This window comes from Bombina bombina, chromosome 7 (assembly GCF_027579735.1).
Source record: "Bombina bombina isolate aBomBom1 chromosome 7, aBomBom1.pri, whole genome shotgun sequence".
Lineage (NCBI taxonomy): Eukaryota > Metazoa > Chordata > Amphibia > Anura > Bombinatoridae > Bombina > Bombina bombina.
The window spans coordinates 199,483,851-199,500,464 of NC_069505.1; the positions used below are offsets into that span (position 1 = coordinate 199,483,851).

Sequence of the window (16,614 nt, forward strand, 5' to 3'; positions counted from 1 at the left end):
GTTGTCTAATTAGTAAGAGTGCATATGTATAGTTCTAATGTTGTCTAATTAGTAAGAGTACATATGTATAGCTCTACTGTTGTCTAATTAGTAAGAGTACATACATATCCTACTGTTGTCTAATTAGTAAGAGTACATACATATAGCTCTACTGTTGTCTAATTAGTAAGAATACATACGTATAGTTCTACTGTTGTCTAATTAGTAAGAATACATACGTATAGTTCTACGGTTGTCTAATTAGTAAGAGTACCTGCGTATAGTTTTGCTGTTGTCCAATTAGTTAGTGTGCATATGTATAGATCTACTGTTGTGAAATTAGTAGGAGTACCTATATATATATATATATATATATATATATATACATATATATATATATATATATATATATATATATATATATATATCTATTTTATATAACTGGTCCGTGAACCCCCATTTGAATAACCCACGAGCCGCCATTGCCTACATATAGCTCTACTGTTGTCTAATTAGTAAGAGTACATACGTACAGCTCTATTGTTGTCTAATTAGTAAGAGTACATACATATCCTACTGTTGTCTAATTAGTAAGAGTACATACGTATAGCTCTACTGTTGTCTAATTAGTAAGAGTACATACGTATAGCTCTACTGTTGTCTAATTAGTAAGAGTACATACGTATAGCTCTACTGTTGTCTAATTAGTAAGAGTACATACATAGCCTACTGTTGTCTAATTGTTAAGAGTACATATGTATAGCTCTACTGTTGTCTAATTAGTAAGAGTACATACGTATAGCTCTACTGTTGTCTAATTAGTAAGAGTACATACGTATAGCTCTACTGTTGTCTAATTAGTAAGAATACATATGTATAGTTCTACTGTTGTCTAATTAGTAAGAGTACCTGCGTATAGTTCTGCTGTTGTCTAATTAGTAAGTGTGCATATGTATAGATCTACTGTTCTGAAATTAGTAAGAGTACATATATATATATATATATATATATATATATATATATTATTTTTAATATACAGTGTGTGTGTAGTATCTATCTATCTATATATCTATATATATATATATATATATATATATTTTACATAACTGGTCCGTGAGCCCCCATTTGAATAACCCACGAGCCGCCACTGCCTACATATAGCTCTACTGTTGTCTAATTAGTAAGGTTACATACGTATAGCTCTATTGTTGTCTATTTAGTAAGAGTACATACGTACAGCTCTACTGTTGTCTAATTAGTAAGAGTACATACATATCCTACTGTTGCCTAATTAGTAAGAGTACATACGTATAGCTCTACTGTTGTTTAATTAGTAAGAGTACATATGTATAGCTCTACTGTTGTCTAATTAGTAAGAGTACATACGTATAGTTCTACTGTTGTCTAATTAGTAAGAGTGCATATGTATAGTTCTAATGTTGTCTAATTAGTAAGAGTACATACGTATAGTTCTACTGTTGTCCAATTAGTAAGAGTACATATGTATAGCTCTACTGTTGTCTAATTAGTAAGAGTACATACATATCCTACTGTTGTCTAATTAGTAAGAGTACATACATATAGATCTACTGTTGTCTAATTAGTAAGAGAACATATGTATAGCTCTACTGTTGTCTAATTAGTAAGAATACATACGTATAGTTCTACTGTTGTCTAATTAGTAAGAATACATACGTATAGTTCTACTGTTGTCTAATTAGTAAGAGTACCTGCGTATAGTTTTGCTGTTGTCTAATTAGTTAGTGTGCATATGTATAGATCTACTGTTGTGAAATTAGTAGGAGTACCTATATATATATATATATATATTATTTTTTAATATACAGTCTGTGTGTAGTATATACAGGGAGTGCAGAATTATTAGGCAAATGAGTATTTTGACCACATCATCCTCTTTATGCATGTTGTCTTACTCCAAGCTGTATAGGCTCGAAAGCCTACTACCAATTAAGCATATTAGGTGATGTGCATCTCTGTAATGAGAAGGGGTGTGGTCTAATGACATCAACACCCTATATCAGGTGTGCATAATTATTAGGCAACTTCCTTTCCTTTGGCAAAATGGGTCAAAAGAAGGACTTGACAGGCTCAGAAAAGTCAAAAATAGTGAGATATCTTGCAGAGGGATGCAGCACTCTTAAAATTGCAAAGCTTCTGAAGCGTGATCATCGAACAATCAAGCGTTTCATTCAAAATAGTCAACAGGGTCGCAAGAAGCGTGTGGAAAAACCAAGGCGCAAAATAACTGCCCATGAACTGAGAAAAGTCAAGCGTGCAGCTGCCAATATGCCACTTGCCACCAGTTTGGCCATATTTCAGAGCTGCAACATCACTGGAGTGCCCAAAAGCACAAGGTGTGCAATACTCAGAGACATGGCCAAGGTAAGAAAGGCTGAAAGACGACCACCACTGAACAAGACACACAAGCTGAAACGTCAAGACTGGGCCAAGAAATATCTCAAGACTGATTTTTCTAAGGTTTTATGGACTGATGAAATGAGAGTGAGTCTTGATGGGCCAGATGGATGGGCCCGTGGCTGGATTGGTAAAGGGCAGAGAGCTCCAGTCCGACTCAGACGCCAGCAAGGTGGAGGTGGAGTACTGGTTTGGGCTGGTATCATCAAAGATGAGCTTGTGGGGCCTTTTCGGGTTGAGGATGGAGTCAAGCTCAACTCCCAGTCCTACTGCCAGTTTCTGGAAGACACCTTCTTCAAGCAGTGGTACAGGAAGAAGTCTGCATCCTTCAAGAAAAACATGATTTTCATGCAGGACAATGCTCCATCACACGCGTCCAAGTACTCCACAGCGTGGCTGGCAAGAAAGGGTATAAAAGAAGAAAATCTAATGACATGGCCTCCTTGTTCACCTGATCTGAACCCCATTGAGAACCTGTGGTCCATCATCAAATGTGAGATTTACAAGGAGGGAAAACAGTACACCTCTCTGAACAGTGTCTGGGAGGCTGTGGTTGCTGCTGCACGCAATGTTGATGGTGAACAGATCAAAACACTGACAGAATCCATGGATGGCAGGCTTTTGAGTGTCCTTGCAAAGAAAGGTGGCTATATTGGTCACTGATTTGTTTTTGTTTTGTTTTTGAATGTCAGATATGTATATTTGTGAATGTTGAGATGTTATATTGGTTTCACTGGTAAAAATAAATAATTGAAATGGGTATATATTTGTTTTTTGTTAAGTTGCCTAATAATATGCACAGTAATAGTCACCTGCACACACAGATATCCCCTTAAAATAGCTATAACTAAAAACAAACTAAAAAATACTTCCAAAACTATTCAGCTTTGATATTAATTAGTTTTTTGGGTTCATTGAGAACATGGTTGTTGTTCAATAATAAAATTAATCCTCAAAAATACAACTTGCCTAATAATTCTGCACTCTCTGTATATTTATATATCTATATATATATCTATATATATATATATATATATATATATATATATATATATATATATATATATATCTCTCTCTATATATATATATATATATATATATATATATATTTTACATAACTGGTCCGTGAACCCCCATTTGAATAACCCACGAGCTGCCATTGCCTACATATAGCTCTACTGTTGTCTAATTAGTAAGAGTACATACGTACAGCTCTATTGTTGTCTAATTTGTAAGAGTACATACATATCCTACTGTTGTCTAATTAGTAAGAGTACATACGTATAGCTCTACTGTTGTCTAATTAGTAAGAGAACATACGTATAGCTCTACTGTTGTCTAATTAGTAAGAGAACATACGTATAGCTCTACTGTTGTCTAATTAGTAAGAGTACATACGTATAGCTCTACTGTTGTCTAATTAGTAAGAGTACATATGTATAGATCTACTGTTGTCTAATTAGTAAGAGTGCATACATATCCTACTGTTGTCTAATTGTTAAGAGTACATATGTATAGATCTACTGTTGTCTAATTAGTAAGAGTGCATACATATCCTACTGTTGTCTAATTGTTAAGAGTACATATGTATAGTTCTACTGTTGTCTAATTAGTAAGAGTACATACGTACAGCTCTACTGTTGTCTAATTATTAACTAGTATTTTCATTACCTGATTTATTAGTGCAAATTCATAAATGTGTGTGTTTCTTTTACACTAATAAATCTGGCTCTGAAAATAGCTGAATTATTTAGCCTGTGGCCATATTTGACTTTCGTTTCTATAACAAATGAAAAATATGCATTTTTCTCATACCTTTTGGACTGTTATTAATAAGGTAATAAAAAAATTAGACAGACATATCTATGAGTATTCTCTCTGTCTCATTAGACAATTACAGATCTATGAGTCTGCACTCTGTCTAATTAGACAATTACAGATCTATGAGTATGCACTATGTCTCATTAGAAAATGACAGATCTATGAGTATGGACTATTAAGACAACAGATTAATGATTGTGGACTAAAAATACAGAAGAGGTCCTTACCTCCTCTGCACCATGACACCTCTTTCTTTTGACCAGTTGTCTTTTTTTCCTCACAGTGCCATTTAGGGAAGCACCAAGCTACTCAAATAGAAGAAGAGGTCCTCCAAATACATTAACTGCTCCCAGAGTCCTACTACGTTCCAACAGCGATAACAACCTTAACGTTAATAACATTCCTGAGTGGTCAACTGCTGCATCCTCTTTACACCGCAGTCTTTCACCACAGCTATTGCAACAGATGCAGAACAATCCTAATGGCACAGTGAAAACAATCGGGAACTATGCCCAGGTGTCACGGAGCCGCTCACCATCGTTGAACCGACTAGGAGAGGATGCAAAGAGACAGCAAAACCGACACATTAGGTAACTCTTTCCTGAGACAGTAAAAGCTTTGTGGTTGTCAGTCAATGTCAGGTGCCACATTGTGCTTACTTTTTTATCTGTCATCTCATGTAAGGGTGCTGGGCATGATATACACCCTATTCCCTTGTTTACATGTCCAATGCTTGAGCTAGGGCACGGAGATGAGTAAAGGAGGAAGAATGGGGATGTTAAGAAGTAAAGGTAGGATTAGGTCCACCCCAGTATTCTTTGCTGTTTTCACTTTGTGTTAACCCTTTAGCATCTTCAAGTTTTATGATCTAGAACTCTTCATCTTTATTACTTCTCTTTTCTGTAAAGTGATCTGCTGTCTTCTGAGGCAAATCATCACATTAGTAGTGCCATTATGTGATGCATTGTCACTTGGTTGTGCCGTTATGTGCCATCTCGTTACTTGCCATCTCGTTACTTGCTTTTGCCATTATGTGCAGTATCGTCACTTGCTTGTGCCGTTATGTGCGGTATTGTCACTTGCATGTGCCATTATGTGCTGTATCATCACATGGTTGGCATGATGAAGGACATGTAGTCCGAAACGTCGCTGTCTTTTTTGTGCTCTTGGCTATGAAATAAATACAGAAGAAAATTTCCATTGGAGTGCTGCTATTCTTTTTATTCTTGATTACTTTGTGCTGGGTTGTGCAGTACCCAGCTATAGCGTGCACCTAATATCACTGCAGTATGTGCTGGACTTTTTGTGATATTTTTCATCACTTGGTTGTGCCATTATTTGTCATATTGTCACTTGGTTGTGCCATATCGTCACTTGGTTGTGCCGCTATGTGCCGTATTGTCACTTGGTTGTGCCATTATCTGCCGTATGTTCACTTGGATGCGCTGTTATGTGCCGCATTGTCACTTGCTAATGTTTTTATGTGATGTATTATCACTTGTTTGTACTTTTATGTGATGTATCTTCACTTGCTTGTGCTGTTATGTCCCATATCGTTACTTGTTTGTGCTGTTATGTGATGTATCGTCACTTGCTTGTGCTGTTATGTGCCGTATCGTCACTTGCTTGTGCTGTTATGTGATGTATCGTCACTTGCTTGTGCTGTTAGGTGCCGTATCGTCACTTGCTTGTGCTGTTATGTGATGTATCGTCACTTGCTTGTGCTGTTATGTGCCGTATCGTCACTTGCTTGTGCTGTTATGTGATGTATCGTCACTTGCTTGTGCTGTTATGTGCCGTATCGTCACTTGCTTGTGCTGTTATGTGCCATATCGTCACTTGCTTGTGCTGTTATGTGATGTATCGTCACTTGCTTGTGCTGTTATGTGATGTATCGTCACTTGCTTGTGCTGTTATGTGCCGTATCGTCACTTGCTTGTGCTGTTATGTGATGTATCGTCACTTGCTTGTGCTGTTATGTGATGTATCGTCACTTGCTTGTGCTGTTAGGTGCCGTATCGTCACTTGCTTGTGCTGTTATGTGATGTATTGTCACTTGCTTGTGCTGTTAGGTGCCGTATCGTCACTTGCTTGTGCTGTTATGTGATGTATCGTCACTTGCTTGTGCTGTTAGGTGCCGTATCGTCACTTGCTTGTGCTGTTATGTGATGTATCGTCACTTGCTTGTGCTGTTATGTGCCGTATCGTCACTTGCTTGTGCTGTTATGTGCCATATCGTCACTTGCTTGTGCTGTTATGTGATGTATCGTCACTTGCTTGTGCTGTTATGTGCCGTATCGTCACTTGCTTGTGCTGTTATGTGATGTATCGTCACTTGCTTGTGCTGTTATGTGATGTATCGTCACTTGCTTGTGCTGTTAGGTGCCGTATCGTCACTTGCTTGTGCTGTTATGTGATGTATTGTCACTTGCTTGTGCTGTTAGGTGCCGTATCGTCACTTGCTTGTGCTGTTATGTGATGTATCGTCACTTGCTTGTGCTGTTAGGTGCCGTATCGTCACTTGCTTGTGCTGTTATGTGATGTATCGTCACTTGCTTGTGCTGTTATGTGCCATATCATCACTTGCTTGTGCTGTTATGTGATGCATCTTCACTTGCTTGTGCTGTTATGTGCCATATTGTCACTTGCTTGTGCTGTTATGTGCTGAATCGTCACTTGCTTGTGCTGTTATGTGCCATATCATCACTTGCTTGTGCTGTTATGTGATGTATCGTCACTTGCTTGTGCTGTTATGTGATGTATCGTCACTTGCTTGTGCTGTTATGTGATGCATCTTCACTTGCTTGTGCTGTTATGTGATGTATCGTCACTTGCTTGTGCTGTTATGTGCCATATCGTCACTTGCTTGTGCTGTTATGTGCTGAATCGTCACTTGCTTGTGCTGTTATGTGCCATATCGTCAGTTGCTTGTGCTGTTGTGTGATGCATCTTCACTTGCTTGTGCTGTTATGTGCCATATCGTCAGTTGCTTGTGCTGTTATGTGATGCATCTTCACTTGCTTGTGCTGTTATGTGCCATATCATCACTTGGTTGTGCTGCTATGTGCCACATCATCACTTGCTTGTGCTGTTATGTGCCACATCATCACTTGCTTGTGCTGTTGTGTGCCATATTATCATTTGGTTGTGCTGTTATGCGCTGTATCGTCACTTGCTTGTGCTGTTGTGTGCCATATTATCATTTGCTTGTGCTGTTATGCGCTGTATCGTCACTTGCTTGTGCTGTTTTCTGCCATATCATCACTTGGTTGTGCTGTTATGTGCCACATCATCACTTGCTTGTGCTGTTATGTGCCGTATCGTCACTTGGATGTGCTGTTATGTGCCGTATCGTCACTTGCTTGTGCTGTTATGTGCCGTATCGTCACTTGCTTGTGCTGTTATGTGCCATATCATCACTTGGTTATGCTGTTATGTGCCACATCATCACTTTCTTGTGCTGTTGTGTGCCATATTATCATTTGGTTGTGCTGTTATGTGCCGCATCATCACTCGCTTGTGCTGTTATGTGCCATATTATCATTTGGTTGTGCTGTTACGTGCCATATTATCACTTGCTTGTGCTGTTATGTGCCATATCATCACTTGGTTGTGCTGTTGTGTGCCATATTATCATTTGGTTGTGCTGTTATGTGCCGCATCATCACTTGCTTGTGCTGTTATGTGCCATATCATCACTTGTTTGTGCTGTTATGTGCCGCATCATCACTTGCTTGTGCTGTTATGTGCCATATCATCACTTGTTTGTGCTGTTATGTGCCGCATCATCACTTGCTTGTGCTGTTATGTGCCATATCATCACTTGTTTGTGCTGTTATGTGCCATATCATCACTTGCTTGTGCTGTTATGTGCCATATCATCACTTGTTTGTGCTGATATGTGCCATATCGTCACTTGCTTGTGCTGTTATGTGCCATATCATCACTTGGATGTGCTGTTATGTGCCGTATCGTGACTTGGATGTGCTGTTATGTGCCGTATCGTGACTTGGATGTGCTGTTATGTGCCGTATTGTCATTTGGATGTGCTGTTATGTGCCGTATCTTCACTTGGATGTGCATGTGACAGGTTTGTGAATATAAAAGTGATTCCAGTTACCAGCTACTCCTGAGTGTAAGTCCAGTACAAGCCATTACAATACCGTTTTGGGGAAGGCTTATGCCGTTTTGTGCAGTATCATTACTTGCTTGTGCCATTATGTGCTGTATCATCACTTGCTTGTGCCGTTATTTGCTGTATCGTCACTTGCTTGTGCCACTATGGGCTGTATTGTCACTTGGTTGTTCCGTTGTGTGCTGTATCGTCACTTGGTTGTGCCATTATGTGCCGTATCTTCACTTGGATGCGCTGTTATGTGCCGTATTGTCACTTGCTTGTGCTTTTATATGATGTATTGTCACTTGTTTGTACTGTTATGTGATGTATCTTCTTTTGCTTGTGCTGTTATGTCCCATATTGTCACTTGCTTGTGCTGTTATGTGATGTATTGTCACTGGTTTGTACCTGGTTGCGTTGTTATTGTGCCATATCGTCACTTGGATGTGCTGTTATGTGCCATATCGTCACTTGCTTGTGCTGTTATGTGCCATATCGTCACTTGCTTGTGCTGTTATGTGCCGTATCGTCACTTGCTTGTGCTGTTATGTGCAATATTGTCACTTGCTTGTGCTGTTATGTGCCATATCGTCACTTGGTTGTGCTATGTGCCGTATCGTCATTTGCTTGTGCTGTTATGTGCCATATCATCACTTGCTTGTGCTGTTATGTGCTGTATGATCACTTGGTTATGCTGTTATGTGCCGTATCATCATTTGCTTGTGTTGTGATGTGCCATATCTTCACTTGCTTGTGTTGTTATGTGCCTTATCATCACTTGGTTGAGCCGTTATTTGCTGTATTTTTACTTGCTTGTGCGCTTAAGTGTCGTATTGTCACTTGGATGTGCTGTTGTGTGCTGTATCGTGACTTGCTTGTGCTCTTAGGTAATGTATTGTCACTTGTTTGTACTGCTATGTGATGTATCATCACTTGCTTGTGCTGTTTTGTCCCGTATCGTCACTTGCTTGTGCTGTTATGTGATGTATCGTCACTTGCTCGTGCTGTTATGTGATGTATCTTCATTTGCTTGTGCTGTTATGTGCCGTATTGTCACTTGCTTGTGCTGTTATGTCCCGTATCGTCACTTGCTTGTGCTGTTATTTGCCATATCGTCACTTGTCTGTGCTGTTATGTACCGTATCATTACTGTGCTGTTATGTGCCATATCGTCACTTGCTTGTTCTGTTATGTGCCATATTGTCACTTGCTTGTGCGGTTATGTGCTATATCATCACTTGGCTGTGCTTTTATGTGCATGTGACAGATTTGTGATATAAAAGTGATGCCAGTTACCAGCTACTCCTGTTTGTAGGTCCAGTACCAGTCATTACAAAACCCTTTAGGGGCAGACTTTACTCCAGCCAAGACATAAGCATTGTTTCTATATATTTCTACATTAGAGGATGGACTAGTTACCAGTTAGGACAAACCACCATTTCTGTTATGAAACTAATTCTCTTAGGCGCAGAGCCATTGAGTTTAGGTTGTATTCGGTAAAAAGGGCCCAATGCTCTGTGTGGACAGTAGACGTGTGATGGTCACACAAACACCTGCTGGCCAATTACAAATACTCATAGGAACAAGTTGGCATGCCCTGTTCTGACCTCCCCTACACAATAGATATTCCATACAATGTGCGGGGGAGCTCCACTTATGGGGACTTCATATTTCTTGGTTAATCCAGGCAAGGGTTAAACGGATTGTGCAGGTCATGTGATTAGAGTTAATGGGGAGCTAAAAGTCATTCAGAATTCCATCAGAGTTCACAAGTGCATTGCAATGTGTATTTTCATATTCAGCACAAGTTACGTTCCTTGGATGTTTTTGCAACTTTTTTCCATTGGTAAAGTTCTTACACACGTTCAGCTCACATGTTAAACAGAATGCATCTGAACGTGCATTTTAATGTTAATTAGACAGATATGAAATGATTACTTGCTCACATGATGAACTGATATAAATGATTAAGTGACATCAGCTTTTCCATTAGATTAAGCCAGTGGCATAGTCAGGCGGTGATTAGGGTTATATTGACAGATGGCGCCAGGGGTATGAGAGAACAGTGTCCCTAGTGCTGATTATATGCACAGGAGTTACTCATTCTGAGGCTACTGTCAAACAGATATTAAGGGTGGACCTATACTTCAGAGAGGAGAAATTAGCTTCATGAAAGGAAACAAGCAACGAATAAAAAATACGAACTATGATGTTTGCCAGAATAACCATTGCCTTATAAGTAGCACTTATGCAATAAACTTGCAGTTTATGAGACATGTCACCAGCTTTGTTAGTACATAACCTTAACCTGTCATCTCCTAGAGAGGTCTGCATCATATTGCTATTTCTGGTAACCAGGGGTTAATTAATATGCAAATACACAAAAAAAGTGTGATTGCCTTGCTCTATTTTTGGCTCGGTTAATTTTCCCTGGCAATGTAGAGCTGTGATATTTATATGTTAATATATTCAGATATATTCAGTCTTTAGTGAGAGATGAAACACTCATGCAGCAAGGAAACCGGCAGCAAGAAATGAAAATAAGGAACAGAAACCTCCCCAGATGTGATATGAGGGCTCCTCTTCTGTATTTTGTTCACAGCAGTACTGTAATGTGTGCATTAATTAGTACGTAGGATAGCCTTATGCTTATCCCAGGCATTAATTAGTATGTAGGATATCCTAATGCTTATCCCAGGAATTAATTAGTATTAACTTATATTGGGTCCAGATTGGCTCCATCTGTGCTAGCTATGTATTGGATAGACCTTTGTTATCTTTGGAATGACTAAACCTGAATTGGGTCCAGATTGGCTCCATTTGTGCTAGCTATGGGTTGGATAGACCTGCATTGTCTTTGGAATGGCTAAACCTGTATTGGGTCTAGATTGGGTCCATCTTTACTAGCAATGGATTGGATAGACCTGCATTGTCTTTGCATTGGCTACACTTGTATTGGGTCTAGATTGGCTCCATCCGTATTATCTATGGATTGGATAGACCTGCGCTGTCTTTAGATTGGCTACACTTGTATTGGGTCTAGATTGGCTCCATCTATACTAGCAATGGATTGGATAGACCGACATTTTCTTTGGAATGGGTAAACCATGGCTCTGGATTGGATAGACCTGCATTGTCTTTGCAATGGCTACACTTGTATTGGTTCTAGATTAGTTCCATCTGTACTAGCTATGGATTTGATAGACCTGCATTGTCTTTGGATGGGCTACATTTGTATTGTTCCATCTGTACTAGCTATGGATTGGATAGACCTGCATTGTTTTGGAATGGCTAAACCTGTATTGGATCTAGATTGGCTCCATCTGTACTAGTTATATATTGGATAGACCTACATTGTCTTTAGAATGGCTAAACCTATATTGGGTCTAAATTGTATCCATCTGTACTAGCAATGGATTAGATAGACCTTCATTGTCTTTGGAATGACTAAACCTTTGCTCTGGCTCTGATCTGTACTAGGATTTGATTGGATAGACCTACATTGTCTTTGGATTGGCTACACTTGAATTGGGCCTATATTGGCTCTAACTGTACTAGCTTTGGATTGACCTGCATTGTCTTTGGATTGGCTACACTTGTATTGGGTCTAGATTATTTCCATCTGTACTAGTTATGGATTGGATAGACCGGCATTGTCTTTGGATTGGCTTTACTTGTATCAGGTCTAAATTGGCTCCATCTGTACTAGCAATAGGCATTGTTTTTGGATTGGCTAAACCTTAGCTATGTAATGGATTTGCTGGTTCAGGATTTTCTAACGTGTAGGAGCTATGTTCTGTACAAGGTTTGGATTTGTTAGACCTGAATTGTCTTTGGATTGGCTACACTTGTATTGGTTCCATCTGTGCTAGCTATTGATTGGATACACCTACATTGTCTTTAAAATGGCTAAACATGTATTGGTTCTAGATTGGCTCCATCTATACTAGCTATCAATTGGATAGACCTGCATTGTCTTTGGAATGGCTAAACCTGTATTGGGTTTAAATTTGCTTTATCTGTACTAGCTATGGATTGGATTAGACCTACATTGTCTTTGGATGGGCTACCATTGAATTAGGCCTAGATTGGCTCCACCTGTACTAGCTATGGATTGGATAGATCTGCATTGTCTTTGGATTGGCTACACTTGTATTGGGTCTAGATTGGTTCCATTTGTAATAGCTATGGATTGGATAGATTGGTATTGTCTTTGGCTTGGCTAAACTTGTATTGAGTCTAGATTGGCTCCATCTGTGCTAGCTATGGCTTAAATAGGCCTACATTGTATTTGGAATGGCTACACTTGTATTGGGTTTAGATTGGCCTCTCTGTACTAGCAATTGACATTGTCTTTGGATTAGCTAAACCTTGGCAATGTAATAGATTTGCTGGTTCTGGATTTGCCAAACCTGTAGGAGCTTTGTTCTGGCCATAGCAATAGCATTTTTGACTGGCTACAGGGCTACTTCATGAGAATATGTAAGATGGTAGAGGTAGTATTATCTCTATGGGGCAATGTAACACTTTGTAATATTATAATATTATCTGTTATTTATAAATGTTACTTAAACGTTCAAAGGCACAACATAATGGCATTATTTAATATAAATTAATAAAACAAAAATTTGTGCAACAAACATTGTAAAAAATATTATTTTATAAAATTATCATTTTAGTTTAACCCTTTCATTGATTTCACACCCCGTGCTGAGCCAATTTTGAGCTTTTCTTGCTAGCTACATGTAATCCCTATTGTAAGTCAAATTTCAGTGAGTGAACCACACAAATTCTATATATTTTTTTTCTAATTAAAACGGGGAGAGTCCACAGCTGCATTCATTACTTTTGGGAAATACAGAGCCTGGCCACCAGGAGGAGGCAAAGACACCCCAGCCAAAGGCTTAAATACCTTTATTTTTATGGAATCAAGGGTTAATATCTCCTGAGGGGGGTTATTGAACAGTGGGGGACTTTAATCATGTTTGTTATTTTATTCTGTCTGCTTATGTGTAGTGATGCTTGGGCTCGTGGCTTTTACGAAACATAAATTGGCCTTTTTGAGTTGCGCAGTTCTTGTGGATTGGCGCGCTTTTTCTTTGGCCTACATGGTGCACCTTGTGACCGGGCATGGTCACATTTTTATTTTCCATTTTCGTATTCCTGACCGTGTGGCGGCGGAGAGAGTCTGTTTTTCTCTACTTGTCTGGGTCATAGGAGGTGGTGAGTGCACCAGCCACTGGGGGTGTAAGGTGCCGTTTGTTTTATTTTCTGTCCATAATTTCAAATATTCAAGTTATGGAGGATTCTGATTTTTTAGAGACAGATGTCTCTGATTCAGATTCTGATTCTTGCAAAGAATATGTGGGGGCCCAGGTGATCCAGCCCCATGGGTTATGTTCTGTATGCCATTTTAGAGTGCTCTTTTCTCCCAATTTGGAGAGCTTAGAGTCCGCTGAGCCTTCCGCTACTGAGGATTCCTTATACTGTGAGGCGTGTTCCCTAGAACCTTCTGTTGCTACACAGACAGGTGTCCCATATGCTGTTACCCCTTCTCCGGAAGGTGGCTTGTTTCCTCCAGAGGTTACTGCACGGTTCTGCATGGCCATATCTATGGTGTTGGCACATTTACATCTTCCGGGAAGATCTTGTCTGTGTTCTTTTAACCAGGGCCCATCAGGCGTGGGATCGTCGGTTCAGCCCCCTGGGGAAGCGGTGTCCCCGGAGGCCTCAGGGGTAAAGCCTTCAGGGCCGGGGTCGTCAGATGCCCCCGTGGAGGTGAGTCTTGCCTTCGTATTTAGACTGGCCCGCCTTTGTGTCCTGCTGAGGCATGTGTTAGCAGCATTAGAGGAGACCAATTCGGATGAGTCGTTGGTTCCTCAGTCTTCTGCTTCAGACGGCAAGCAGTGTTAGACAAGTGGAAGGATGAAGATCATTCTCCTTGTCGTCTAATTTCAATCTTAATGGGAGGAGAGTCCACTGCTTCATTCATTACTTGTGGGAATTAAGAACCTGGCCACCAGGAGGAGGCAAAGACACCCCAGCCAAAAGCTTCAATACCTCCCCCACTCCCCCAGTCATTCTTTGCCTTTTGTCACAGGAGGGTAGCAGAGAAGTGTCGGAGGATTCTGAGTAGTCTCTTATGGAGGGTAATACTTTTCGAAATGGGACTGGAGTTTTAATAGTCATGTCAGCCTCTCAGTGAGAGCATGGGTGAATGTTAGAGTCCGGAGATGCAGGGAGAGTCTTTCTGCGAACCCATCCCGACTCCGTTTAACAGCTCTATTAGCAATCAGCGTTGCAAGTTTTGCTGCCTGCTTTTCTTCTCTCAAGTCCATGTCAGGAGAAATGCTACTACCCTGTGACACTTGAAGGGCCGTGTTCTTTTTCCACGGTGTTGATTCTGGTAAGAGCGTTTCATTTATATATATATTTGATAACGCAAGAAGAAAGGGTCACAGTGTGGCTCCTTTATCTTTATAGAATCTAGGGTAATACCCTCAGAAGGGTGTTATTGAACAGGGGGGGATATTATGCATAATATTGTTTATTGTGTTTTTGCTGCATTTGTGTGAGATGAGGCTCTGTCAGTGTTTAACAGTCAGTTCATTAGCGAGAGATTGAGGCAGGCTTTTTTGGCGCATCACTCTCTCAAGTGCATGGGCGTTCTTGCATAGCACTCCATGTGACCAGGTGTGGCCTCTGTAACTTCCTCTTTTTTGACCTGCGTTCAGAGGAGAAAGCTGTTTCTTGTAGCCCTGGTCATAGGAGGTGATGAGTGCCCCGAACATTGGGATAAAAGGTGCTATTTATTTTTAGATCAAGTCTGTAATAAAGGCGCAAGCTATGGAGAACTCTGATATGTTAAAGGATACTCCCTCTTTATCTAAACCTATAAACTGTGTATGTTGTTAGGAGGTTTCAGTTGAGCCGCCTACGCAACTCTGTTCCACATGTTTTGACAATATTGCTATATCCAAAAAGAATAAAGTATTTAGTACGACTAAGCCATCCACCTCTGAGGGTTTTCCGCCCCGCAAGGTGTGTTCCCTACAATCATCTCCGTTTACACAAGCAGTTCCCCAGGGCACTACCAATCCTCCTGCGGGATGGGCCCTTTGACCTCCAGACTTCGCAGATCAGTTACAGACGGCGGTTTATGCGGTGGAGAGGTGGAGACTCCCCTCAATGAGATTCTAGAATGAATCAAGGCCTTAAGGGTAGCACATTCGTTCATTTGTGATGCTAACATGCAGATTATTCGCCTGAATGCTAAGACATCAGGGTTTTCTGTTTTAGCCCACCGGGCTCTGTGGCTTAAGTCGTGGTCTGCTGACATGACTTTCAAGTCTCGCTTGCTTTCCCTCCCATTCAAGGGGAAAGTTTTGTTTGGCCCGGGCCTGGATTCTATCATATCTACACTCACGGGTGGCAAGGGTGCCTTTTTGCCTCAAGATAAGAAGGCTAAACCTAAGGGGTCTACTTTTTGTCCCTTTCATGCAGACAAGTCTCAGTGCCAGAAGCCTGCCGCAAAGTCTGAGCCATCCAAGGGATTTTGGAAGCCAGCTAACACTTGGAACAAGTCCAAGCAGAACAGGAAGCCCGCCGAGTCAAAGTCGGCATGAAGGGGCGGCCCCCGATCCGTCCTCAGATCAGGTAGGGGGCAGACGATCTCTTTTTGCGGAGGCCTGGAGAAGCAAAATTATAGACCCTTGGGTTTTGGAGGTCATAGCCCAGGGTTACAGGATAGGTTTCAAGTCCTATACGCCCAGAGGCAGATTACTTCTGTCAAACATATCTTCAAGACCAGAAAATAGAGATGCCTTCCTGGGGTGTGATAAATCTCTCATCTCTTGGGTAATCATCCCAGTCTCTCTGGAAGAAAGAGGTCTCGGGTATCATTCAAACCTTTTCATGGTCCCAAAAAAGGAGGGCATGTTTCGTCCAATTCTGGAGCTAAAGGCCTTAAACAAGTTTTTGTCAGTTCCATCATTCAAGATGGAGACGATCAGGTCAATTTTGCCCCTGGTTCAAGAGGGGCAATTCATGATGACTATAGACCTGAAGGACGTTTACCTTCACGTTCCATTCCACAAGGATCACTTCAGGTTTCTAAGATTCGCTTTCCTAGACCAGCACTTCCAGTTTGTTGCCCTTCTGTTTGGTCTGGCGACTGCCCCAAGAGTCTTTACAAAGGTTCTGGGAGCTCTGCTCACAGTAGCGAGAGCCAGAGGGATTGCATGGCACCTTATGTGGACGAT

General features: G+C 40.6%; 1 protein-coding gene across 2 annotated transcripts in view; it reads left to right on the plus strand.

The window, feature by feature from the left end:
• Positions 1-16,614, plus strand: part of SHANK2 (SH3 and multiple ankyrin repeat domains 2) — a 1,433,430-nt gene that overhangs the window by 612,258 nt on the left and 804,558 nt on the right. For both annotated transcript variants that reach the window (XM_053720553.1, XM_053720554.1), the window contains exon 11: positions 4,520-4,826. In XM_053720553.1, the coding sequence (XP_053576528.1) occupies positions 4,520-4,826 (307 nt within the window). The remainder of the gene's footprint in view (positions 1-4,519; positions 4,827-16,614) is intronic.